This window comes from Trifolium pratense, linkage group LG5 (assembly GCF_020283565.1).
Source record: "Trifolium pratense cultivar HEN17-A07 linkage group LG5, ARS_RC_1.1, whole genome shotgun sequence".
NCBI classification, from domain to species: domain Eukaryota; kingdom Viridiplantae; phylum Streptophyta; class Magnoliopsida; order Fabales; family Fabaceae; genus Trifolium; species Trifolium pratense.
In genome coordinates this window covers 4,483,480-4,510,809 of record NC_060063.1, presented here as the reverse complement: position 1 = coordinate 4,510,809, position 27,330 = coordinate 4,483,480, and the positions used below count along the sequence as shown (strand labels likewise).

The following is a 27,330-nucleotide window of genomic DNA, read 5'->3' as shown; positions in this document are numbered from 1 at the left end:
GTCTGTGGGAACAAAGATTCCCAATTTTTCCAAAGCAAAAAACCAAAAGCTTCCATCAACAACTAACTACACGACCAATGGCTAGCGTCACCAACCAACAAATCTCGGAGCATGTGGCGGAGAACGACATTCACACGCCGTATCACCCGCTGGACGGATATTTGGCATCCATCACTGGAGATAGCCAAGAGCAGCAGAACATGGACTACAAGCCGTACGTCCCTGAGGAGCCACAGATCCGAGTGGCTACGTCGCCACCTGCGACTGGAGCACCTATGACTCTTCCTCAGGGAGCACCTATGCAGGACATCATGGCTGCACTAGTCAACGCGATCAACCGCCAGTCGGACAGGATCATGCAACAGAACCAAAAGTTCGAGCAGCATAACCAAAGGCTCGAATCCTAAAGCCTTCGAATCGACGCAATTGCGGAATCGCGAGTCACGACGCATTCTCAACACCGTCGTGCTAGGTGATCTCCCACCCCGGTGAGAAGTCAAAGCTTTTCAAGGTCAAGAACGCCACCTCCTCGGAGAAGAGCTGAAAGAAGAGCGAGCCCAAGGAGAAACGAGGCAATCCCTCGAAACTCCCCTCCTCGCGAGGAAAGGCGAGCAAGACATTCTCCGAGGAGATGCTCCCCAAGAAGGGACACTCCTCCTCGACAACAGCGACGCCGATCCCCGGCTGAGGAGCTTCCACTACCAGCTGGATTGGAAAAACCACCAGTAATGGATACTTATGATGGCTCAACAGATCTAGAAGAGCACATCGAGAATTTGGAGGCCCTCCTCGAGTACAGGAATATACGAGGATCTATTAAGTGCAAGTTATTTCCCACCACGCTACAAAAAGGAGCAATGGCCTGATACAAAAGCTTGCCCCCGGGGTCCGTCGACTCATCGCCTGATCTCTGTGCTCGCTTCAAAGCCCACTTCACCTCTTCTAGGCGTCATCCAAAGACAAAAGTGTCGCTCGAGGCAATCGTGCAAGGTGAGACAGAATCATTGAGGTCCTACCTCGAGCGCTTCACCAAAGCCGCTGTTGAGGTAAAGATTGAGGAGAGCATGAAACTCTATCTGCTTGACAGAGGACTCTGATCGCTGTCGTACGCGGTCAAAAATAATTAAAATTATAAAAATGTAGTAACAAGGTGAGTTAACATTGGTCGTCTCACAAGGACTCTTAAAATCAGTTTATCAATATTATAATCAAGTAAGAATTGTAAAAAGAGGGTTTAGGTTTGGTTTCAATGATTAGAAATAATGAAAATAGTTTGGTTGGAAACAGTTGTGAGAAACAGATTAATCCACTGCTCGGAGATTTCAGACTTATCATCGATCATTATATTATTAGTCCCTAAGCGGATTTAATTCTCTTTTGATTATAGAAACGATTAACAAGCGTATTCGATTCTATATGAATTATATTCCTTTTGTTAGATACCGAATTAAGCAAACGGTATACCGAATTAAGCAAACGGTTAAGAACACGTGAATTAACGAATAAGCTAAGTTAAACACGATTATCTTAAGAAATATAAATCAATCAAAACTAACAATCATGTATATGAAACTTGAATTAAGCAAACAAGAACAAGAACATAATTGAAAAGAATTAAATAAAACTGAATAATATAAATAACCTCAAGGTCTTGGAGAAATCCCCTTACAGTAGATCAACCCTAGTGGTTTAGCAAGCCATAGAATACTAGAGGCTACAAGAGTTTCTCAAAAACTGGAATGAATAAAATTTTATTTTGTTTGAACTTTATCTCTGTCTGATCAGCTCCAACATCATTCAAGTCAACATGATCAAGGGCCTCAAATTGTTTTGCGACAAGATGTGGACGATGATGCTCCACATAATTGAAGAAAAACAATGGGGCGACTACAGTACGATATTTGATCTGATTATGAAGGTGGTGAGTAACATTTCTGAAGTGTATAGATGCCAAGTAATGACATTTGCTTCTATATCCTATGTTATACAAAAAAAAAAAAAAAAGATTAAAACAGAAAGATGCAATTAGTGTTATATAATAGAGAAATGATAATGTGCACGACAAACAAATTCATGCAAATCCCACGAATGTATAAAACAAAGTGCTTGCAATTCAATTCAATTCAATTCAATTCCTCTTGGAGAACTACCCCATATAATTGAAAATAATGATAAGGGTAGTTCTTTGTTGAGACTCCTAAGGTTTATCCGCAATAAACCAGTGGAATTGCCAACATCTTTGTTGGAAATTTTCATGTCATTTTATAACATTAATGAAAATGTTTCTTATTTTCTGGTCTGTGGTCAAAACATAAAGTCACATTAGAGGACGTTTTGTTTTTGACCCATTTGCCTATTACAGGCCGACCATTTGTCCCAATTAACAGTGAAGACTTCAAAGATTTCGATCGAATTTTTTCAATAAATAAAAAAAAAAAAACTTAGCCTATGCGAGTTGAGAAGTATTTGTTGTGATAGTAATAGAAATGAAGATGTGAGGATAAAGGCCATCCTCCTTATGATCGTGGTGTGCCTAATTTGCCCAAATGAGAATGGGCAAATTTGCTATACTTCTTACGTTCAATTTATTGAAAATTTGGAAGAAGTTAAAGAGGATTCTTCTTTTCTCATTGTAAAGGTCTTTATGGGAACTTCGAAATTAAAGAGGAGGAAAATCAGACCCATGATAAGCCACAACTAGCATATTTGATAGCATCGTGTTTGAAAATCGGCACAAACCACCATAACAAACCCAACAACGCATTACGTGCGAAGTTGGATTCGACAAATAACCTCCTGACAACGGAGGTAAGACTTTTACAAACTATTATTATATAGAGAATTGCTATTTAGCGGGACAAATACTTCGCACTGATTTGACGAATGCTTAAAACAAGAGGCATATTTTTTATTTTTTAAGGAAAAACAAGTGGCATACTGACTTTTCGTGAGAATTGAATTGCAAGCTCTTTGTTTTATTGGCCCAAAGCCTTTAAATCTAGTCCAACCTCCTAACCTTGATAGGCAATAGGCATCCAAATAATAATTTTTAATATAATATCATAACTTTTTCCATAATTCTTTAAATAACTCTGCTTAATCATATACTCCACATATTGGGTTAGTTTAGTGGTGTTAGCTTGGGCTCTTGGAATATGCTCCTCTCAAGGTCTCAGGTTTGATTCCCCTTAGTGCTAATTTCGGTGGGCTAAGTCCATACAGAGAAAAAAAAAATTCAGCCTTTAAATAGGACCCTCGCAAATGGGCGGTGGGATTGATCCCCTTGGATTAGTCGTCCTAGAGCCGGATACCAAGTTTTTAAAAAAATCATATACTCCACATGCTAAGGTCTTTGAACAAATATTTAGACTTGGTGAATTTTTAGGCTAACAGCTACCAAATGAGAATAATTAATGAAAATTAAGCTTAACAAGTTTCTCCAGACATTACTATCTCTAGGATTGGTAATTAAATGACCTAATCCACTAGGATTTAAATTCTTCATGTGCCTTTTTTTCCTTCTTTAGACATCAGATAAAATTATTTTCTCTTTATCGGTCTCTGTTCGTCTTGTGCAGAGACCTTATTAATAATATATTTGCCTTTAAAAACAAAATAATTATTCTTCAAGGGCACAATGACAAGTCTGTGGAAATTATGAGCATGCAGATTCATAAAGAAGATAAACGGCAAAATATTATTGTCATGGCTGCGTCAGTTAGAGATGGGGTGGTGTGGCGGTGGCTGTGACGGTTCTGAGTTGGAGGTGTTGCAAAGCTGTGGTGGTGAGGTGTTGACGTGGAGGTGTTGGTTTTGGCACCGCCGATGGGAGGTTGATGCTGTGTGTGACTGGTTTTCCTCGATACGGGATTCTCTGACCGCTTACAAATTTGTTGAGATTTACAGGACTCGTTTTTCAGTCTCTGATGGTTTCCAAATCTGCTGAGATTTGCAGGTTTCTTTGTATTTTGTAGACCTTTTTCGCATTAGTGTTGACTGTTTGGAGCGGACTGCAAGCTGGGGACTTAGCTGCCTAGGTTTTCACTCTACCGTTGCCCAATTAATGTTTGGCTCATTAAGCTGCTTTTTGTATTCTGATGGGCCAGTCACTTTTGATTCAAGATCGGGAGTTAGAGTCTTAGGGCATCTTTTTGGGTTAGGTTGAGGGTACTCTTTGGTTGTCTGGTGATTGTGGTATGTGCACTAGGTGGTCTGGTGACTGTGGAGTGTGTACTAAGTGGTGTCCGTTTTTTAGCTTTGTCTTTGGTGTTCCGCCTATATACGGCGTCTTTATTTTGTAATTCCGTTTATCCCGGCCTCTATTCATCTTGTGCAGAGACCGGTTATTATGAATAATATTTTGCCGTTCAAAAAAAAATAAAGAAGATAAACGAACTGACCCCAAGTCAAACAAGTAAACTTGCTGATTCCACCTGAAGGAAATGTTGATCTCTAATGTTTCAAGATAAACGCTTGAAATTGACAACTTGTCATTTAATCGCTTGATTGAACAAGTAATCTAGAATGATGTTGAACAATTCAACAAAACAATATTATTAGTGGTAGTAATGCTATCAAGTTTGATATTTTTATCACAGAAGTAGGAAATATGTCATATGGTATTACTACGGTCCTGGACCACTAAGGATCACCATGGTCCTGTACCACATATTACATGTTTACACAAAAAGTTCACCTTTAGATTTTTCTCTGAGGGATAGTACTTGTGTGGTAAACCAACGCATACAAGTATACGACTAATCAAAGACTGTACATGTCCCTTTACATTAGACTCATCCCTTACTCCTGTCCCACTTCCACAACAGTTTGTTGAGTTTTCTTCTCTTCAATTCTCTAGTCATCAGTTTCCTCTTGCTTGGGCAAAACAATGGTGCATAATATCTTAATGCCATTTCTTTGGTTCTTATTATTCTCCCACATGACAAGAACTTCCACTTCATTACACACTTTAGCAGTGAACCAAACGATCCGGGATGGTGGTGGTGAGAGTTTAGTTTCAGTAGGTGGGATCACTGAATTGGGTTTCTTCAGCCCCGGGAGTTCAAAAAGTCGATATTTGGGTGTATGGTACAGGAATGTAACCCCCTTAACAGTGATATGGGTGGCCAATAGAGAAACACCTCTACAAAACCATTCAGGAGTGTTAAAGCTCAATGCAAATGGGATTTTTCAGCTTCTCAATGGCCCTGCTAACAGCGCTATAATTTGGTCATCCAATACAACAAGCATAGCCGGGAATCTGAATAACCCTATCGCTCAGCTCCTGGATTCAGGAAATTTGGTAGTGAAAAATGGACAGCAAACTGATGAATTTTTGTGGCAGAGTTTTGATTATCCCTCTGATACATTGATGTCCGGAATGAAACTTGGATGGAACTTTGAAATTGGCCTAGAAAGATTCACATCATCATGGAAAAGTGATGATGACCCTGCTGAGGGAGAATATGCTATGAAACTTGACCTTAGAGGATATCCCCAGATAATTACATTAAAAGGGTCTGATATAGATATTAGAGCAGGGCCATGGCTCGGTGAGTTCATCGCTGGATCTCAAGGACCAACTCCAGGAGCGACGCAAAGATTTGTGTTCAATGAAAAAGAAGTGTATTATGAATACCAGAGTAATGAAAGCTCAACTATCGCCTTAAATAAACTGGCTCCTTCAGGTGCTGAGCAGATTCTGTATTGGTCCGTTGGATCGAGCAAAAGGCAAGTGTACTCAAATGGGAAGGATGAATGCGAAGACTACGCCTATTGTGGTAAAAATTCTATATGCACCATGGATGGTAACATTCCAACTTGTGCGTGCTTGAAAGCGTATGTTCCCAAGATTCCTCAACAGTGGAAGCTGTCTCACTGGAAAGACGGTTGTATTCCGAGGAATGGATCTAATTGCAAAAACAGTACCACGTACAAAACAGAGGGGTTCTTCAAGTACACACACATGAAGTATCCAGATACGTCTTCATCATGGTTTGATAAGAGCACGAACCTTGAGGAATGTAAGGCGTTGTGTCTCAGAAACTGTTCCTGTGTAGCCTGTGCTAATTTAGATACCCGCAATGGGGGAACTGGGTGTCTTCTTTGGTTTAATTATCTGGTTGATGTGAGGGAATTCTCTAAATGGGGACAAGATCTTTATGTCAAAGCCCCTCTTTCAGAACTAGGTACTCAAGTTTTATCTTTTTTATTTTAAAGGCTAAATTTTATGTTTTTCTTTTTGGGTTGCCTTTCCCCATTTGGTTTCTTATTGATTAGGCTAATGGAAGTTATTTGTTATGTGGCATTTGTTTTCAATGTTAAAAGCACCTCCTTCCATAATTAGCTTAAAAGAAATTAAACACACTTCATTGCAAACAGCTTTGTTCATAAAGTTGGAGACTAATCATGCTATGCATCTTTCAGATCAAGTCGCAGTAGATAACCATGGAAACATCAAGAAGAAGATAGTCGGAATCACAGTTGTTGTGATTATTATTATTGGATTAATTACATGTGGATCGATATGGATGATTAAAAAACCAGGTAAATTGACATATATATTTTACCATCTTATATAGGCAACAAATTTTTCATATCTTTCAACCAATCAGGGGCTGCAAGAAATACTTTCAATTTCAACAAGCGTTACGTAAGAAACCTAAGGAAGGAAGATGATGACTTGACAACATTTGATTTCTCGATCTTGGCTTATGCCACTAACAACTTTTCAAGCAGTAACAAACTTGGAGAAGGTGGTTTTGGACCAGTATACAAGGTGACAAATGTTTGAGATGACTTCTCCTTCCCTTATTTGAAACTTTCTAACCATATCATATTATTTTCTAGGGAATGTTGATAGATGGACAAGAGATAGCTGTGAAAAGACTTTCAAAAAGATCTGGACAAGGCTTGGAAGAATTTAAAAATGAAGTGGCACTGATTGCAAAACTTCAGCACCGTAATCTCATAAAGCTTCTTGGTTGTTGTATTCAAGGAGAAGAAACAATGTTGATCTATGAATACATGCCGAACAAAAGCTTGGACTACTTTGTTTTTGGTTGGAATATTTTTCAGTTTATTATAAATATTAGTATCTATCTTGTTATTTTTTATAAAAGTTTATAAAATTATGGAGACATAATGGCTATGCTAAATTTGTGTTAAATTGACCAGATGACACCAAAACGATGTCACTGGATTGGCTTAGGCGTTTCAATATTATTGGTAGCATTGCTCGAGGACTTCTTTATCTTCATCAAGACTCAAGAGTGAGGATTATTCACAGAGATCTAAAAACTAGCAATATATTACTAGACGTAAATTTGGAGCCGAAAATATCAGACTTTGGCTTGGCTCGAATCTTTTTGGGGGATCAAATCGAGGCAAACACAAATAGAGTGGCTGGAACTTAGTAAGTCAGTTCCTACATAATTATGGTTTTTTGATATTGCATTTTATTGTACTACTGATTTTACTTTGAACACAACATATTCAGTGGCTACATATCTCCAGAGTATGCTGTCCACGGGGATTTCTCAGTGAAATCAGATGTATTTAGTTATGGTGTGATTGTACTAGAGATTGTAAGTGGGAAACGGAATAGGGGATTTTCAAACCTCGAGCAGTGCAATAATCTTCTTGGATATGTAAGATAATCACATAGCGACCTTGTTAATTAGTCTTATTTGAATTGTTTCATATCACTGGTTTAACTTTCACTTTATTAGGCATGGAGATTATGGACGGAAGAGAGAGCCCTAGAACTATTGGATGAAGTGTTACGTGAACAATATACAGCATTTGAAGTCATACGAAGTATACAGGTGGGCTTGTTATGTGTGCAACAAAGACCAGAAGATAGACCAGACATGTCATCTGTGGTTCTAATGCTAAATGGTCAGCAACTATTGCCAGAGCCAAAGGTTCCTGGCTTTTACACTGAAAAGGATTTAAGTACCGAATCAGATTCTTCACTCGCAACTCACAAATTCTGCTCATCTAATGAAATATCCATTACACAGTTAGATGCAAGATAGGATATTCAGAGAATGAAATCACAAGTCTTCAGCTTCCAACGAGGGATAAATAGGTTATCCGGGCATACATAGTTTGTGAAATAGCTAATGTTTTTACTATTATGAACCTGTGTTTTATCTGTCTAGTATATCCAGTCATGCATGAGATAAACAAAATTGTGCATAAGGACAATAAACTCAATTGCTATTTGTACTAGAAACGTTTCTAGCTATTTACATTTATATAATTCATATTGGAGAATCAGTAAATTATTATAACCTTGGCTATAAATTACAAAATGGGAAATTTGTGATGGAATTTGTTTAGTATCCGAGGGTTGAAGAATTGAACATGGTGTTTAGTATCCCTTGGATGAATTAACTACAATAGCCATTATAAGAATCTTGATTTCGCAAATGAAAAATACAACCAAACATATTTGACAAACAGTAAAAAACACATGCAAATGTAAAACAAGGTTTGTACTAACCTTGACATGGTTTGTGTAGAAACCCTTCACAACAGAGTTCCTAAAGAAATCATCATCTGATGTGACTGAGGTACTTCCCTTGGCTTCTAGCCTCGTTCACATATTGCTTCTTCCCTCCAAAGCTATCACAGTTGTTCACCGAGCTCAATATGAGCTTAATATTGTACCGTCGTCTTGCCTCAGATATTGTGAAATCTAACCCCTTCAACCCATCAAAGAGAACATACATCAAGAAAACACATGGAACAAGTAAAGGAAATGCTAAAAGGCACAATTTTGAACCTTTTTTATGTCTTGAGAACTATGAGGGATACCTTAAACATTTGCACATTATTGAAACCAGGTTGTGGCCGGTTGCTTCACGAAAAGCAGCTCAACCTTGGATCTCTGAGATGGGTCAGAAGTTGTGTACATTAACCAGTAAGTGTTGAAGCCATTGCATAGTTAGGGTTTCCATAAAAGATGCTTGTTTTCAATAGAACAAATATTTGAGACATGATGAACCATCTGGCAACTTTCATAACTTTTTCTCTTACAAATTTTCAATGAATAAGGAAGTGACAAGTGAAATTTCAATTATGCAAGTTGTTATTCATACCAATAGAACAGGGAAAATTGATGTGTCCGTAACTTTTTCAAAGTGAAATTTATGTCCCAAACTTACTGTGTTTAGTATTGATCTACTGCACTAATGAAAGACAAGAACAAAGCAAGGACACAAAGAGAGTAAATGAAATAAATTAGAACGCAAACATTTTGGCAACTTGTATACCAATATCAGAGAATCTACTTCTCCCCTACCCATGATTACTCAGAACAGCATTCAATATTTTCAAGTCCCCAAATTGAAATTTCATCATGTTCCCAAAAAGAAATAAAAATTACAACCAAATTTCTACAAGATAAGTACATCAAAACAAAATGTGAACAGAAAATGAACCCACCAAAAAGAAAGTTTAAACCGCAACCAAAATATAAAGATTCCACCAGTTAAGGCTAACTAAGCACTGCTTACTTACTAACTGTCACCAACAAATTGACAATCACAACAGAATAGATGGTTGATGTTGATCTAATGTTGAGAAAAACTATACCATACAAATAGCATCAATTTCATCACATATTATAACACGCAACTGCAACTCACTTTCATCCCCTAGATAACAGTGAAAACTTAAAAATAAGGTGAATTCTATGTTGTCAAAGCGGAAAATTGACGCGACGCGGACAACCCAAAATTGACGCGACGCAGTAATAAGGAGAATCGCGGGCACTATTCAAGTGACGCGAAGCAGACAATAAAAATAAAAATTACATAATAAATATCAAACTATCAATCAATCATCAAAATACACATACTAATAAAAGTAGCATAGGTCCCTTACATAATTAAAATACCAATCATCCAAATCCAAATACTTACTACACACAGTAGTAGTATTCCAAGGAAAGTAAGAAACAAACAAAAGACTTATGTACTTAGTTCTAAACATCAAATATAAATTCAAGCGTCATTAAAATGAAACAGAGAAGCAGAGAAAGAAGAACGATGAAATTTTACGCGTCTTTGTTTGTCTCCAAACACAAAACGGCGATGGGGAATGGAGAGAAAAGGTGTAACAACAAGATAAAAAGAATTAGGGTTTAACGAAATTTCACAATTATTCTCTAAAACGTTTAAAAATTAAGGGCAAAATCGTCGTTTTGTTGTTCAATTAAAAGCGGTGCTATGAAACTGCTACTCCTGTAACACGCGACGGGCTATAGCGCCCGCTTCACATAAATATCGGCTGCTACACCCTGGATGGCCGTAGCGCCTTGGGCTGACTCGGTGACCTCCATTTTGTCGCGTCGCGCTGCTATAGCAGTTGTAGCGGCCGCTATTGACAACAGAGGGTGAATTATATGTGATTTTAACTTTTCAAAATTCAGATCTTTACTTTCACAAGTATCTTTGCGTCAGCAACTTCATCCAGTTGAGGACTACTATTGATGTATCGTTATCGAATAAAGGTTTTTCCCTCCATCTTTTTAATAGAACTGCAGTAGCCATTACCAACCAATTTAGAAACACTAGCACTGCTCCTTAAACTAATAAAACCATCAAACTAATAAAACCAACTAAATAATTCAGATTCAGATGTATCAGAGTTGAGCTGCAAAACAAGCACACAATATTAATTATATTTCATCATAGAATAGGGTATCATAGGAGAAACATATATTCCTAGACACAAAAGTAAAATGCAACGCAGCGAGCACAAGACAGTAAATTATGGTGAAAAAGTGGCAATGATGAAAGAAAACAACTCTTGCACTGCAAACAAACAGTGTAACTGTTTTATTCTCAAAGAGACATTTTATCAAACAGGTTGTGCGTAGAAAAATGGAACCGGCAGTTTTAGACACACGTGAATGAAATGGTTCGCCGGTTATCTGACATTATGAGCACCAATCAAATCCTAAACCAAGCTTTCATGAAAACCTGCAACAAGATTCAACAATTATTTGCGATGCGATTCTTGACAGGTACGGTGTTTTTTTTAGGGTGTCCATTAGGTAAGGACCCGTTTGGTGCACATGAAACAGGATATGATAATTGTATTATATCCTATGTTTGGTGAGACAACAACATATGATAAATTAATCCTGATCCTACATCTGTAGTTAAAATTCTTATCCTGAATTTGAGCTGCGTCTACTCTGTGTTGTAAAGTGGGAAAGATTCCTTTCCTTTATCTGGGTCTTTAGATTGGGGGTGATCCGCGTCGTTTGGTGTTTTGGGAACCGATGTTGACTCGTTTAAAGAACAGATTGTCTGGGTGGAAGAGTCGCTTTTTGTCTTTTGGTGGTCGTCTGGTTCTGTTAAAATCTGTCTTGACCTCTTTACCTGTCTACGCCCTTTCTTTCTTCAAAGCTCCCTCAGGTATAATTTCCTCTATTGAATCTCTTTTCATTAAATTTTTTTTTGGGTTGTGAGGATTCCAGGAAAATCTCTTGGGTTAGTTGGAAATCTGTTTGTTTGCGTAAGGAGTATGGAGGCTTGGGGGTTAGACAGTTGCGTGAGTTCAACATAGCGCTGTTGGGTAAGTGGTGCTGGAGGATGCTGGTGGACAGAGAGGGACTGTGGTTTAGAGTGCTGGTAGCTAGGTATGGGCTTGAGGGAGGTAGTCTACGAGCGGGCGGTCAGAGAGGATCGGTGTGGTGGAGGGAGCTAGTGCGTATTCGGGAGGGTGTTGGTGAGCCAGGAGGCACTTGGTTTAGGGAGCAGGTTTCGAGGAGGGTGGAGGATGGTTCAGATACTCTTTTTTGGACTGATTCATGGTTGGATGGGATTTCGTTGAGGGAGCGGTTTGGGCGCCTTTTTGAGTTGGCCGTGACCAAATCTCATTCGGTCGCAGAGATGTTTGCTTTAGGTTGGGGGGCAGATGGGGGGGCGTGGGAGTGGCGGAGGCGGTTGTGGGCGTGGGAGGAGGAGATGTTGGGGGAGTGTCAGACTTTACTTCTTGACATTTCTTTGCAGGATCAGGCTATTGACAGGTGGCACTGGAGGCTTGATCCAGACTCAGGTTATACGATCGGGGGAGTTTATCAGCTTCTGACGTCTCAGGAGTCAGTTACTTTGGAAGATGCTGACAACCTTATATGGCACTCTCAGGTTCCCTTGAAGGTTTCCATCTTTGTGTGACGTTTATTGCGGGATAGGTTGCCCACGAGAGCAGACCTGGTTACTCGTGGCGTTTTGTCTCCTACGGTTGCCACTTGTGTTTCTGGATGTGGAGCGGCCGAGTCGGCCCATCATTTATTTCTCTCCTGTAGTATTGCTGGATCGCTTTGGGATTTAGTTCGTGCATGGATTGGCATTTCCTTGGTGGATTCCACGTCTCTGCGTGATCATTTTGTTCAATTTATGGCTTCATCCGGTGGATCTCGAGCGCAACGGTCCTTTTTGCAGCTTGTTTGGCTCGATTGTGTTTGGGTGTTATGGACAGAGAGAAATCATCAGTTGTTCAAAGGCTCAACGGGCACACCTCATATTTTATTGGACAAGATCAAACTTTTCTCTTTTAGGTGGTTGAAGACGACGAACATCACGTTAGCTTTAAACTACCATAGCTGGTGGTCTAGTCCATTGTTGTGTTTGGGCCTTGTATGATTTTATTTTGATTGTATCTCTCTGACTCTCTTGTAATTATTTAGTCTACCTCGGTACGTCTTGTGCAGGGGTGGCTGTTTGTGTTAATATATATTATTTTGGCTTCTTCAAAAAAAAAAAAAAAATTACCGATTTATTCTATAAAATATATTTTAAAATAAAAAATGAAAATTAACAAAATATAAATAATAAAATAATTTTACGGTAAATTAATAATAAAATAATTAATTTTTAAATATATATGCGATTTTCTCACAAGGGTAATTTTGTAATTTACATAATCTAAAAAATCAAAATTCTACTAAAATTACAATATTATAAAGTAAAATAATTTTAAAAAAATTACAAAATAGGGATATTAATTTAAATTTTATAACAAATTAAATATAATTCTTTTGCAATTATAGTTTATTATTTACGTTTGAGATATAACACATATTTATTTAGCTTATCTAACATGTATATATCATTGAGTTATTTATTTGATCATGATTCATATAAAAATTAAACTTGATTATTTTCTTATGATTTTTATTTAAAATTATATAAATTTATTTGATTACTTATTTATATTTTTTATTTATAAAATTGATAGTATTAAAAAATAATTTTTTTTAAAAAAAATTGTTTTACAAGGGTAATTTTGTCACTTAAATATGTTATATATTTTATCATATTATTTTGATCAAGTACTATGTTTTAATCACAACTTGAGTAAATAATAGTTATCATGTTTGTTATCATGTGTGTACCAAACACAGGATATGATAATTGATGATAATTGTTATCTTGTTGATATCATATCTTATCTTTATCCTGTTTTATGTTCTATCTCGTCACTATCCTATCCTGGCACCAAACGGACCCAAATAGCGGATGAAGGTATTTTAGTAAATTCCTGAGGCGCATGAAAAAATAAGTATGGTGACAAAAATAAATCTCCTAAGCGAAACAAGATGTACACTGTACAATCATTACTTTTTTATAAATCTAAAGCCTAAACAACCAAATGTTTCTAAAACCTATAAAGGTGTCTTTGGAAAAATAAGGCAAGCGCTTATTTATAAGCTAATTTAGAAAATCTGTTGAAATAAGTTGAAAATATATGTTATTAATTAGCATAAGTTATTATTCATAACTTATTCTGAATACCGTAAAACAAAAAAAAACTTATTCAGAACAACTTGTGAAAATAAGTTTAAAATAACTTATAAGTAAGTTATAAACTATTTACATTAATTATCTTTTAAACACTTGCATGAACGATTACATTATAATTCACCTTATTTTTCACTTTAGAGCGGTCGCAACAATGCACTTTAGTGCAGTAGTAATAAGTCGTAACCAAAAAACTCATTATAGGCTAAATATATGTTTATAAGTGATTCAGGACCATCCTCAACTTAATAAGTGTAAGGTTGAGTTGGATCAAACTTTCAATTTTAAAGTGGTATTAAAGTCTCCTCCACGATCCATTGAGTCAACTGCTATTAGGTTTTCACTATCGGTCCACCTACTATTTATATTCGTGCATCAAACTCAATGTGTTTAACGCGAGAGGTATGTTAAGAATCAAATTTGATAAACTTATCAGAATCATCTTACTGAACTACACAACGGTTTTTTAGAGTCTTTACAAAAGTGGTTTTGTAGTAGTTAGGAAATGTTATAGTGATTGGATCAATATATCTCATCACATCTTATTTGATCCAATAATAAAATATTAATTTAATAGTGAAAGCAAGCTTGTGCATGATACAAGCCGTGTTTCACTCGTGCACAATAAACTTGACATTCAATCATCAATTAATTGAAAGTTTTTTCGAATCTCTTCGGAACCAAACGGGTTGCTTTCGCAAAAAAAGAAAATCAACGAAATTGCCATCACACAAAAAAAAAATTACAAAGAATCTTGTACCTATGTGAATAAGCACTATTTCCATTTTTGTACTTATATTGGCTACCCTAAGTTTTTTATTTCATTTGAACAACAAACAAAACATTCCAAAACTATAGTAATAACATTTTGATTCATTATATGAACGAACAAATAGTTAAAAGACAAGCCGACAGTAGAGAAAGTTGATTCCAAATTTCTAACAACCTCAATTATGCAAAAATTGTTTGGCAGCATATTATTAATTTTATCATTTTATTTCTATTTATTTACTAATCATAAAAAAAATGTCATGTATAGTATATGTATATATCATCAAACTATGTACTTGCTTGCTTTGTTCCAAGGCAGAGTATAACACAAAGAGCATAAAGTTGTTTCAATTATAAGCAAGAATGAAGGTATGTTTAGATCACATAGCTAATCATTATTTTGAGGTTTTCTTTTATTTTTTCTTTGTGATCATTTTTTTAACAAGCTATATGTAAAATGATAAATACAGCAAAAAATAGTTATAAAGTTGCAAATGAAGAACGAGAAATGCAGAAACAAAGCCCTTAAAATGGCTGCTGAAGTCAAAGGTAATAATCATATGTCAACCTTAAATATCATGTTTTTTGTTTATTAAATTGTAAATAAACTTACACTCTTTCTCTTTTTTATTTTATTTTATAAAAGGTGAGAATTTATATCAACTCTTATGTCATATATATGAATTGACACAATTGTGATTTCAGTCTTATATAAAAGGAAATTAAATTTTTATCTAATAATACATGTTTGTGGGCACGCTTCAACATTCGCGCACACACGTAGTAACTTGAATTAATGCGTCACTATAGACCTCTTGCGGAAGTAATCTACAAACTTTAACTAGATTTAACTGAAGTGAACCTCATGTGAAGTTGGTGAAATTTGAGTGTAGTTAATGAAAGAAAATACCTAAAATTAGAATAGAACCGACTATAAGTCCTAAGAGCAAGCGAGCGGATTGCTGACAAAACAATATCAAAGGAAATAACCAAATTATCAACTATTAAAAAAAATTGAAATATTAGAAATTTAATAAAATGAAAAAAGATATTTTTATTTTCTCGTGCCTTTAATTTTTTTCATACTTATGAAAGAAATATTTTCATTATCTTGACTCATGACCAAAAACCTAAACATAAATATAGGTGTGACATCGGTATCATTGGAAGGAGATGATAAAGATCGTGTATCCGTAACCGGTGATAATGTAGACATAATTTGCTTAGCCAACCATCTGAAAAAGAAGTTCAATAGTGTCACCATTTTGAGTGCGGAAGAGGTGAAAAAGCCGAAAACGGCAGAAGAGAAGAAAAAGGAAGAAGACAAGAAAAAAGAAGAAGACAAGAAAAAGATGATAGAGGCATGTAAAGCTGTTTTGCACGATTCTTGTATCAAGTGCAACAACTTCAATTGTCATGGTAAGTGTGATAAATGCACAAAATGTGAAAGTTCAAAGTGTGATGGAAAACATTGTGTCACTATTTGCTTTAAGTGTGAAAATGCAAAGTGTAATGGAAATCAATGTAATTCTTGCTCCAATTGTCACAACAAGAAATGCAATGGTTGCTCATCTAAGCCACCTTCATCATCCTTCATACAATATCATCAATGGTGGACATGTCCTAAGTAGTTATAACCCTTATCGACGAAATTGCACGGTTGTTTATCATCCAAACCGTGATACTTGCTCCATAAGTGATCTATCCGAGAGTAAAGACTCCTCTTGGTTATGTCGAAATGATTACATCTTCTCTAATATTGTTTGTGTAATATATTGTATTTTCTTTGTGATAGTTGAAATAATGTAAACTTTTTGTTCTAATATTTGCGTGCATTGTGTTTAGATTGAATTATTTTTTAAGAAAAAAACTTTACACTTTTTTATTCCCACAAGAATAACGGACATTAAGATAACCAAATGAAAAAAATTTGGGATTGGAAAGAATTTTGGGATTGGATTGAGTACGGTAAAGATTTGATGTAGTCACAAATGTGAAAATATGTATATGAGGCAAACCGATTAGTTTGGTTTGGTTTTATTTTTAAAAAACACCAAAAACCAAACCAAATCAATCGAGAGCTCATCGGTTCGGACATTGAATTCACAAAAAATCGATCCAAACCAGTTCAATTACACCTCTAGGTTTACATCTTTGCAATTTTAGTTTTGTTAGTAATTATTTGATATTTACTTTTTTTTTCTTTGACAAAATTTGATATTTACTTATCTCACTACATTAACCATTTCAAATTTTTTGTTAGTCTCAGTAATAAGTAATCTTAAGTAGTTTGGTATTTATTAATCAATTTTTGTGTATACGATAATCTTTTATACTACTTATATGGTAGAATATACTTGCTAATTGTCTCGTGTTTTTTTTATATACATTTATCAATAGTGACTAATTGTCTCGTTGTTTAAATAAAAAAATTTGTTATATAATTTTTAATATATTAGTGGTCAATACTTGTGCCGTAACGTTTTAAGTATCAATGACAAACATTTATTCTGCAATTTTTTTTTTAGTATTTATCAATACATTACTCCTTTCTTTTATTTCTTTTTCATATAACAGTAATTAAAAATAAATAATAGAATTGAGTGGAAAAAAAATATTTGTTGCTAAAATTGAAGAAAATTCAAATAAAAGTTATACAAGTAATAACACCAGGAGTCCAGGATCATGATCAGGGAATAAACTTAAACATAAATTGTTTTGGGTCATCTTAGGGTCCGTTTGGCCTAACTTTTTTTGAGCTTATGCAAATAACTTATGCAATATAAATTAAGTTTTACGTTATTTTATAAGTTCACACTATTGAAAATTATAATTTTATAAGCTATTTTATCATAAACTTGACAAACTTATAATAATATATAAAAATTGTATAAGTTGTTTGCATAAGCTCTAAATAAGAAGAAAAAAAACCAGGCCTAACGATACCTTAATAAGGTGGACTATTCCCGGATGCCGGTGGTGGGTCAAGGTTTGGTGGAGGAGGTGGACTTGGCATGATTCCCAATTTCCTCATCTTCATATCTGCAAAATTCAATTATACGTTTTGTCATCAATTCAAAATATATTTCAATACATATCTACGAATTGAATTACTACTTTGTAACCAAAAAAAGAAAAATTCAATTATTACTTTCTTAAAATTATTGTGCAACCATGGTTTTTTATATTTTTAGTTTGTTACTAGCTAGTATGAGTAAATTAAGACAAACCTGCACTGGCCGGAGATATCTGCATGAACAAAGTAATTAAGATTACCAACAAAATGAGAAAACGGAAAAGAATTGAAGATATAAGCCATTTCATTATATTAATAAAATTAACCTATGATCATATGCATGATATATATGCCAATAAGACGATTTATAGTGTTATGGTGGTTATTATTTTCCTTCGAACTTTCATTGAAATTACATTCAGAAAATGACACCATTTACTAAAATTAATATATAGTGTCATGGGTGCTTATTGTTTTTCTTCGAACTTTCATTGAAATTACATATGGTTATAATATTTTTTTGTTTTGACAGTCATATGACTGAGGAATTGAAATAATAATAATAATAAATAAATAAAATCAATTAGTATATATAGTATTATGCCAATTGAAGATATTACGTATTCAAGTATCAGAGTAAATGGTTCCTCCGTTGAGATAATGTGTATATCGATGTTGGTTGTGAGCTATAGACATGGCCGTGAGTTTAACTCAACGTACAATATTTTTCAAAATAAATATTACTATTAGAATATAAAATAACCAAAAAAAAATTGTATCAATTATTTATATCTTCTATATTTAGTTAGAAAATAATTAGACCCAACTCAATATTTACAAAATCTATTTATAATACATACACAACGCCGCAAATTTCTCTCTGTCTCTCTTTCTCAACGCCACAACGCCGGGCGCCACCGTTGATGGACCTCACAACACCACACGCATCTCTCGTTTTGAACATCACTGCTCCTTTTATGCTCAATTTTATGCTCTTGGATCTTATTGAGTTTTCTCGATTTCGTTTTTTAGAAACATGGTGTTAATTGATGTTTGTGAGACTGTTCATTTAAAAAGAAGGAAATCAGCGATGACATGGAGCAGCTGAAAACGGTGGCGATAGCAGCCAGAGACTACAACGGCGGTGGGTTGATGTGGAAGAAGAATTTGTCAAAGTGACTAGTTGTTTTCTGGGCTATATATATATATATATATATATATATATATATATATATATATATATATATATATATGTGTGTGTGTGTGTGGTGTATTTCTTCACTATCCACGTCATAAAATTTCATGTGATGTATTTCTAATTTGTTTGTGGGTAGTGAAGAAATACTTTACATGAAATTTTTTGGGCCATGGCATCTACCATTAAGGTCGAAAAACCAGGTGGAGGACGATCGCCAAGATTAGGAATACTCCGTGGGTGTGTGTTAGGTTGTGGTGGACGGTGGACTTGGACGTGGGTTTCCCAATTTCCTCATCTTCATATCTACAAATTGAATTATACATTTATTATCAACAATTCAAATCAATATTTCAAAGAATAACTTGTTCAAAAAAACATTTTAAAGAATAAACAATTTAATTTCTACTTTCTATTTAAATATTATATTTCTTAATTAAAAGAGATGTTGCGTCAAGAAAAACTTAAATGAGATGTAGCTCAATGATAAGAAATTATTTGTAATTTTAGAGGACAAAGATTTAAATTCGTTGAGTCAGTTGTAAAACTAATAATCATTAGTGTTTACTACTATTAATAATAATTTCTCATTCTTCAATTACATTTTTTTACACACTTTTAGGAGGGTGTATTGGATTGAGATTTCATGGGATTTTAAAAGACTTTTTTATGACAAAAAAATCTTGAGGTATTCAATCAAGACTTTTACAAAAGTTAAATAAATCTTGTGGTATTCAATTAAGACAAACATGATTTTTTTTCCAGGGCAATAAAATCCGTTGGTATTCAATTGAGATTTGGTACTACTTTTAAAATGTCTACTGGTATTCAAAAGTCTACCGATTTTGATGGATTCTTCTATGGAATGGATTTTGAGAGACTTTTTAGTTGAAAATACACTTGATAGACTTTTTCAACAATCTCACCAAAAGCCTTGAGACTTTTTTGAAATCTCCAAGACTTTTTATTTTCATCATCACTGTATCAAATTTTTTTTTTCTTTATTTTTTCATAGTTCATCATCACTGCACTCCTTCTTCTTTTCTTTGTTCACTTGTTCAAGAATCTCACCAAAAAACTTGAGACTTTTTCAAACTCTCCAAGATTTTTTACTTTCATCATCATTATATCAGTTCTTCTTCTTCTTCTTCTTCTTCTTCTTCTTCTTCTTCTTCTTCTTCTTCTTCTTCTTCTTCTTCTTCTTCTTCTTCTTCTTCTATCAAATATGTTTTTTTGCAAAAAAATATTTTAACAAATTCTACATCTTTTTTACAAACTTTTGATTCAATACAACTTTTTACGGCAATTTTTTTTCCGTTACCTTCATCTGCTTCTTTTCCCATCAATGGTGATAATGGTTTTTATTTGTGATTAGAAACATATACGTGAAAAAAATATAAGGCTTTTTTTTTGTTTAAAAATTTGGATTCCCAAAAAAATATAATTTCTTTTATTAAAATTTATTGATTCTTTTAAAATTTGCCTAATATACAAAAGTTTCTTAATATATAAAGTATTATGAAATCTTGATTGTAAAAAGTTTTTTGAAAAAAATCTCTCAAAATCCATTCAAATCATGTGTTAAAAATCTTGATTGTAAAAAAGTCTCTGTAAAAAAGTCTTTAAAATCTCACAAAATCAATATAGTCCAACAAAATCTCATAAAATCATCAAGACTTTTTTTGCCAAAATTGTCTCATGAAATCCCAATCCAATACACCCCCCTTAGACTTTTATAGTTTGTTAGTAATATTTTTTTTTTTATAACAAGAGGGTCTAACTCAAGAAAATTGATCTCAGATTGTCAAACGGCTTTTGTTCCTAATCGTCAAATTCTGGATGGAGTTTTGGTAGTGAATGAACTGATTGATTTTGCCAAGAGAAGAAAAGACAACTGTTTATTATTGAAGGTAGATTTTGAGAGGGCGTACGATACGGTTAATTGGAATTTTTTGGAGTATATGATGCGGAGAATGGGATTTGCGCAGAGGTGGCTGAAGTGGATGAGAGCCTGTATTTTTACTAGTTCAATGTCTGTGCTTGTAAATGGTAGTCCTACGGTGGATTTTGTTGTTGGTAAAGGGCTGAGACAAGGGGATCCGTTATCTCCCTTTCTTTTCTTGATAGTTGCAGAAGGTCTCACTCGCTTAATGCAGAAGGCTGTTGACAATGGCAATTATCATGGTTTTAAAGTTCATGATGACTTACAGTTTCACACTCTTCAATTTGCAGATGACACCGTTCTAGTAGGTGAAGGGAAGTGGGAGAATTTGTGGTCGCTTAAAACTGTGTTGAGAAGTTTCGAATTAGTATCGGGACTGAAGGTTAATTTTTACAAAAGTAAACTCTATGGCATTAATCTTGATGATAATTTTTTGTCCGCAGCGTCCTCCTTTTTACACTGTGAAGTAGAATCGATCCCTTTTCGTTTTCTAGGAATTCCAGTTGGAGCTAACCCAAGGAGAAATGTCACTTGGAATCCTATAGTGGAAGCTATGAAGAAAAGACTTAATACTTGGAGTGGTCGAAATTTATCATTTGGCGGAAGAGTTACACTCATTAATTCGGTACTCTCTAGTCTCCCATTATATTTTTTCTCTTTTTTCAAGGTACCGGTGTATGTGTTACAAGAATTGATTACTATCCAAAGGAGATTTCTTTGGGGAGGATGTTCTGATATTAAGAAGATTTGTTGGGTTAGTTGGGACACAATTTGCCTTCCAAAAGATAAAGGTGGTTTGGGTATAAAGAATCTAAATTATTTCAACCAAGCTTTACTTTGTAAATGGAAGTTGAGAGGTTTGTGTGATCATAATACCTTATGGACCAAACTATTAGAGCATAGATATGGGAGCTTGGCTGATAATTTTTTGCACTCTAATCTTAGCAATGTCAAAGGTCAATCTTTGTGGTGGCGTGATATTATGAAGATTGGGGGTATTGAGAATGATGCATGGTTCAGGACTAATGTGAGCAATGACGCAGATAACAGACGATGGGAGCTTATTCAATCAGGTATTTTTTCGGTGAATTCGACTTACGAGTTCCTTCACTCTCGCGAAGTTGTTGTGGCTATTGATGAAAATGTAGTGAAAGCTTTACAACAATTATGGTTAAATGATGTTCCATCCAAAGTAAGCATTTTTGGATGGAGGTTATTATTATCAAGACTTTCAACTCGAATGGCCTTGGCAAGAAAATCTATCCTTGTTAATCCGCATGAGCTATGTTAAAGCTCAATGCAAATGGGATTTTTCAGCTTCTCAATGGCCCTGCTAACAGCGCTATAATTTGGTCATCCAATACAACAAGCAAAGCCGGGAATCTGAATAACCCTATCGCTCAGCTCCTGGATTCAGGAAATTTGGTAGTGAAAAATGGACAGCAAACTGATGAATTTTTGTGGCAGAGTTTTGATTATCCCTCTGATACATTGATGTCCGGAATGAAACTTGGATGGAACTTTGAAATTGGCCTAGAAAGATTCACATCATCGTGGAAAAGTGATGATGACCCTGCTGAGGGAGAATATGCTATGAAACTTGACCTTAGAGGATATCCCCAGATAATTACATTCAAAGGGTCTGATATAGATATTAGAGCAGGGCCATGGCTCGGTGAGTTCATCGCTGGATCTCAAGGACCAACTCCAGGAGCGACGCAAAGATTTGTGTTCAATGAAAAAGAAGTGTATTATGAATACGAGAGTAATGAAAGCTCAACTATCGCCTTAAATAAACTGGCTCCTTCAGGTGCTGAGCAGATTCTGTATTGGTCCGTTGGATCGAGCAAAAGGCAAGTGTACTCAAATGGGAAGGATGAATGCGAAGACTACACCTATTGTGGTAAAAATTCTATATGCACCATGGATGGTAACATTCCAACTTGTGCGTGCTTGAAAGGGTATGTTCCCAAGATTCCTCAACAGTGGAAGCTGTCTCACTGGAAAGACGGTTGTATTCCGAGGAATGGATCTAATTGCAAAAACAGTACCACGTACAAAACAGAGGGGTTCTTCAAGTACACACACATGAAGTATCCAGATACGTCTTCATCATGGTTTGATAAGAGCACGAACCTTGAGGAATGTAAGGCGTTGTGTCTCAGAAACTGTTCCTGTGTAGCCTGTGCTAATTTAGATACCCGCAATGGGGGAACTGGGTGTCTTCTTTGGTTTAATTATCTGGTTGATGTGAGGGAATTCTCTAAATGGGGACAAGATCTTTATGTCAAAGCCCCTCTTTCAGAACTAGGTACTCAAGTTTTATCTTTTCTATTTTAAAGGCTAAATTTTATGTTTTTCTTTTTGGGTTTCCTTTCCCCATTTGGTTTCTTATTGATTAGGCTAATGGAAGTTATTTGTTATGTGGCATTTGTTTTCAATGTTAAAAGCACCTCCTTCCATAATTAGCTTAAAAGAAATTAAACACACTTCATTGCAAACAGCTTTGTTCATAAAGTTGGAGACTAATCATGCTATGCATCTTTCAGATCAAGTCGCAGTAGATAACCATGGAAACATCAAGAAGAAGATAGTCGGAATCACAGTTGTTGTGATTATTATTATTGGATTAATTTCATGTGGATCGATATGGATGATTAAAAAACCAGGTAAATTGACATATATATTTTACCATCTTATATAGGCAACAAATTTTTCATATCTTTCAACCAATCAAGGGTTGTGTTCAAGTGTTTCTATCTTCTAACTAATCAGGGGCTGCAAGAAATACTTTCAATTTCAACAAGCGTTACGTAAGAAACCTAAGGAAGGAAGATGATGACTTGACAACATTCGATTTCTCGGTCTTGGCTTATGCCACTAACAACTTTTCAAGCACTAACAAACTTGGAGAAGGTGGTTTTGGACCAGTATACAAGGTGACAAATGTTTGAGATGACTTCTCCTTCCCTTATTTGAAACTTTCTAACCATATCATATTATTTTCTAGGGAATGTTGATAGATGGACAAGAGATAGCTGTGAAAAGACTTTCAAAAAGATCTGGACAAGGCTTGGAAGAATTTAAAAATGAAGTGGCACTGATTGCAAAACTTCAGCACCGTAATCTCATAAAGCTTCTTGGTTGTTGTATTCAAGGAGAAGAAACAATGTTGATCTATGAATACATGCCGAACAAAAGCTTGGACTACTTTATTTTTGGTTGAAATATTTTTCAGTTTATTATAAATATTAGTATCTATCTTGTTATTTTTTATCAAAGTTTATAAAATTATGGAGACATAATGGCTATGCTAAATTTGTGTTAAATTGACCAGATGACACCAAAACGATGTCACTGGATTGGCTTAGGCGTTTCAATATTATTGGTAGCATTGCTCGAGGACTTCTTTATCTTCATCAAGACTCAAGAGTGAGGATTATTCACAGAGATCTAAAAACTAGCAATATATTACTAGACGTAAATTTGGAGCCGAAAATATCAGACTTTGGCTTGGCTCGAATCTTTTTGGGGGACCAAATCGAGGCAAACACAAATAGAGTGGCTGGAACTTAGTAAGTCAGTTCCTACATGATTATGGTTTTTTGATATTGCATTTTAATGTACTACTGATTTTACTTTGAACACAACATATTCAGTGGCTACATATCTCCAGAGTATGCTGTCCATGGGGATTTCTCAGTGAAATCAGATGTATTTAGTTATGGTGTGATTGTACTAGAGATTGTAAGTGGGAAACGGAATAGGGGATTTTCAAACCTCGAGCAGTGCAATAATCTTCTTGGATATGTAAGATAATCACATAGCGACCTTGTTAATTAGTCTTATTTGAATTGTTTCATATCACTGGTTTAACTTTCACTTTATTAGGCATGGAGATTATGGACGGAAGAGAGAGCCCTGGAACTATTGGATGAAGTGTTACGGGAACAATATACAGCATTTGAAGTCATACGAAGTATACAGGTGGGCTTGTTATGTGTGCAACAAAGACCAGAAGATAGACCAGACATGTCATCTGTGGTTCTAATGATAAATGGTCAGCAACTATTGCCAGAGCCAAAGGTTCCTGGCTTTTACACTGAAAAGGATTTAACTACCGAATCAGATTCTTCACTCGCAACTCACAAATTCTGCTCATCTAATGAAATATCCATTACACAGTTAGATGCAAGATAGGATATTCAGAGAATGAAATCACAAGTCTTCAGCTTCCAACGAGGGATAAATAGGTTATCCGGGCATACATAGTTTGTGAAATAGCTAATGTTTTTACTATTATGAACCTGTGTTTTATCTGTCTAGTATATCCTGACATGCATGAGATAAACAAAATTGTGCATGAGGACAATAAACTCAATTGCTATTTGTACTAGAAATGTTTCTAGCTATTTACATTTATATAATTCATATTGGAGAATTAGTAAATTATTATAACCTTGGCTATAAATTACAAAATGGGAAATTTGTGATGGAATTTGTTTAGTATCCGAGGGTTGAAGAATTGAACATGGTGTTTAGTATTCCTTGGATGAATTAACTACAATAGCCATTATAAGAATCTTGATTTCGCAAATGAAAAATACAACCAAACATATTTGACAAACAGTAAAAAACACATGCAAATGTAAAACTATGTTTGTACTAACCTTGACATGGTTTGTGTAGAAACCCTTCACAACAGAGTTCCTAAAGAAATCATCATCTGATGTGACTGAGGTACTTCCCTTGGCTTCTAGCCTCGTTCACATATTGCTTCTTCCCTCCAAAACTATCACAGTTGTTCACCGAGCTCAATATGAGCTTAATATTGTACCGTCGTCTTGCCTCAGATATTGCGAAATCTAACCCCTTCAACCCATCAAAGAGAACATACATCAATAAAACACATGGAACAAGTAAAGGAAATGCTAAAAGGCACAATTTTGAACCTTTTTTATGTCTTGAGAACTATGAGGGATACCTTAAACTTTTGCACATTATTGAAACCAGGTTGTGGCCGGTTGCTTCACGAAAACCAGCTCAACCTTGGATCTCTGAGATGGGTCAGAAGTTGTGTACATTAACCAGTAAGTGTTGAAGCCATTGCATAGTTAGGGTTTCCATAAAAGATGCATGTTTTCAATAGAACAAATATTTGAAACATGATGAACCATCTGGTAACTTTCATAACTTTTTCTCTAACAAATTTTCAATGAATAAGGAAGTGACAAGTGAAATTTCAATTATGCAAGTTGTTACTCATACCAATAGAACAGGGAAAATTGATTTGTCCGTAACTTTTTCAAAGTGAAATTTATGTCCCAAACTTACTGTGTTTAGTATTGATCTACTGCACTAATGAAAGACAAGAACAAAGCAAGGACACAAAGAGAGTAAATGAAATCAATTAGAACGCAAACATTTTGGCAACTTGTATACCAATATCAGAGAATCTACTTCTCCCCTACCCATGATTACTCAGAACAGCATTCAATATTTTCAAGTCCCCAAATTGAAATTTCATCATGTTCCCAAAAAGAAATAAAAATTACAACCAAATTTCTACAAAATGTGAACAGAAAATGAACCCACCAAAAAGAAAGTTTAAACCGCAACCAAAATATAAAGATTCCACCGGTTAAGGCTAACTAAGCACTGCTTACTTACTAACTGTCACCAACAAATTGACAATCACAACAGAATAGATGGTTGATGTTGATCTAATGTTGAGAAAAACCATACCATACAAATAGCATCAATTTCATATTTTCATCACATATTATAACACGCAACTGCAACTCACTTTCATCCCCTACATAACAGTGAAAACTTAAAAATAAGGTGAATTATTATATGTGATTTTAACTTTTCAAAATTCAGACCTTTACTTTCACAAGTATCTTTGCGTCAGCAACTTCATCCAGTTGAGGACTACTATTGATGTATCGTTATCGAATAAAGGTTTTTCCCTCCATCTTTTTAAGAGAACTGCAGTAGCCATTACCAACCAATTTAGAAACACTAACACTGCTCCTTAAACTAATAAAACCATCATCAAACATCAGACACTGACTTGATTGCATATTTATATCATTCAAACTAGATAATTCAGATTCAGATGTATCAGAGTTGAATGAGCATAATCTTGTCAACTTTGAGCTGCAAAACAAGAACACAATATTAATTATATTTCATCATAGGGCATAATAGGAGAAACATATATTCCTAGACACAAAAGTAAAATGCAACGCAGCGAGCACAGGACAGTAAATTATGGTGAAAAAGTGGCAATGATGAAAGAAAACAACTCTTGTAACTGCATGCAAACAAACAGTGTAACTGTTTTATTCTCAAAGAGACATTTTATCAAACAGGTTGTGGGTAGAAAAATGGAACCGGCAGTTTTAGACACAAATGAATGAAATGGTTCGCCGGTTATCTGACATTATGAGCACCAATCAAATCCTAAACCAAGCTTTCATGAAAACCTGCAACAAGATTCAACAATTATTTGCGATTAAGGAGAAGAAAACGGTTTTACAATGCGATTCTTGACAAGTCCGGTGTTTTTTAGGGTGTC

At 35.1% G+C, this 27,330-nt stretch overlaps 2 protein-coding genes and 2 long non-coding RNA genes across 6 annotated transcripts; 2 read left to right on the top strand and 2 right to left on the bottom strand.

Annotated features, from left to right (window-relative positions):
* Positions 1-1,541: 1,541 nt before the first annotated feature.
* LOC123887393 lies at positions 1,542-8,803 on the bottom strand. Its single transcript, XR_006801461.1, has 2 exons — positions 8,510-8,803; positions 1,542-1,977 (listed from the first exon to the last, which is right to left on the bottom strand). It is a non-coding gene; the product is annotated as an uncharacterized LOC123887393 (long non-coding RNA).
* LOC123887390 (G-type lectin S-receptor-like serine/threonine-protein kinase At4g27290) lies at positions 4,497-25,185 on the top strand. 3 transcript variants are annotated; one of them, XM_045936715.1, is made up of 8 exons: positions 4,633-5,180; positions 22,051-23,058; positions 23,297-23,416; positions 23,523-23,686; positions 23,758-23,968; positions 24,085-24,322; positions 24,407-24,557; positions 24,639-25,185. In XM_045936715.1, exons 1-8 carry the CDS (start codon positions 4,889-4,891, stop codon positions 24,945-24,947), a joined length of 2,493 nt encoding a protein of 830 aa, XP_045792671.1. In that variant the 5' UTR covers positions 4,633-4,888; the 3' UTR covers positions 24,948-25,185. The 3 variants fall into 3 exon arrangements, with proteins under 3 accessions (XP_045792672.1, XP_045792671.1, XP_045792670.1); XM_045936714.1 differs by having other exon boundaries at positions 4,633-5,229; positions 22,100-23,058; XM_045936716.1 differs by lacking the exons at positions 22,051-23,058; positions 23,297-23,416; positions 23,523-23,686; ... (2 more) ...; positions 24,407-24,557; positions 24,639-25,185 and adding exons at positions 6,427-6,546; positions 6,615-6,778; positions 6,850-7,060; ... (1 more) ...; positions 7,499-7,649; positions 7,731-8,277 and having other exon boundaries at positions 4,497-6,188.
* LOC123887391 lies at positions 14,841-16,463 on the top strand. The gene is made up of 3 exons (XM_045936717.1): positions 14,841-14,963; positions 15,065-15,143; positions 15,741-16,463. Exons 1-3 carry the CDS (start codon positions 14,958-14,960, stop codon positions 16,223-16,225), a joined length of 570 nt encoding a protein of 189 aa, XP_045792673.1. The 5' UTR covers positions 14,841-14,957; the 3' UTR covers positions 16,226-16,463.
* LOC123887392 lies at positions 24,084-27,330 on the bottom strand. Its single transcript, XR_006801460.1, has 2 exons — positions 25,732-27,330; positions 24,084-25,619 (listed from the first exon to the last, which is right to left on the bottom strand). It is a non-coding gene; the product is annotated as an uncharacterized LOC123887392 (long non-coding RNA).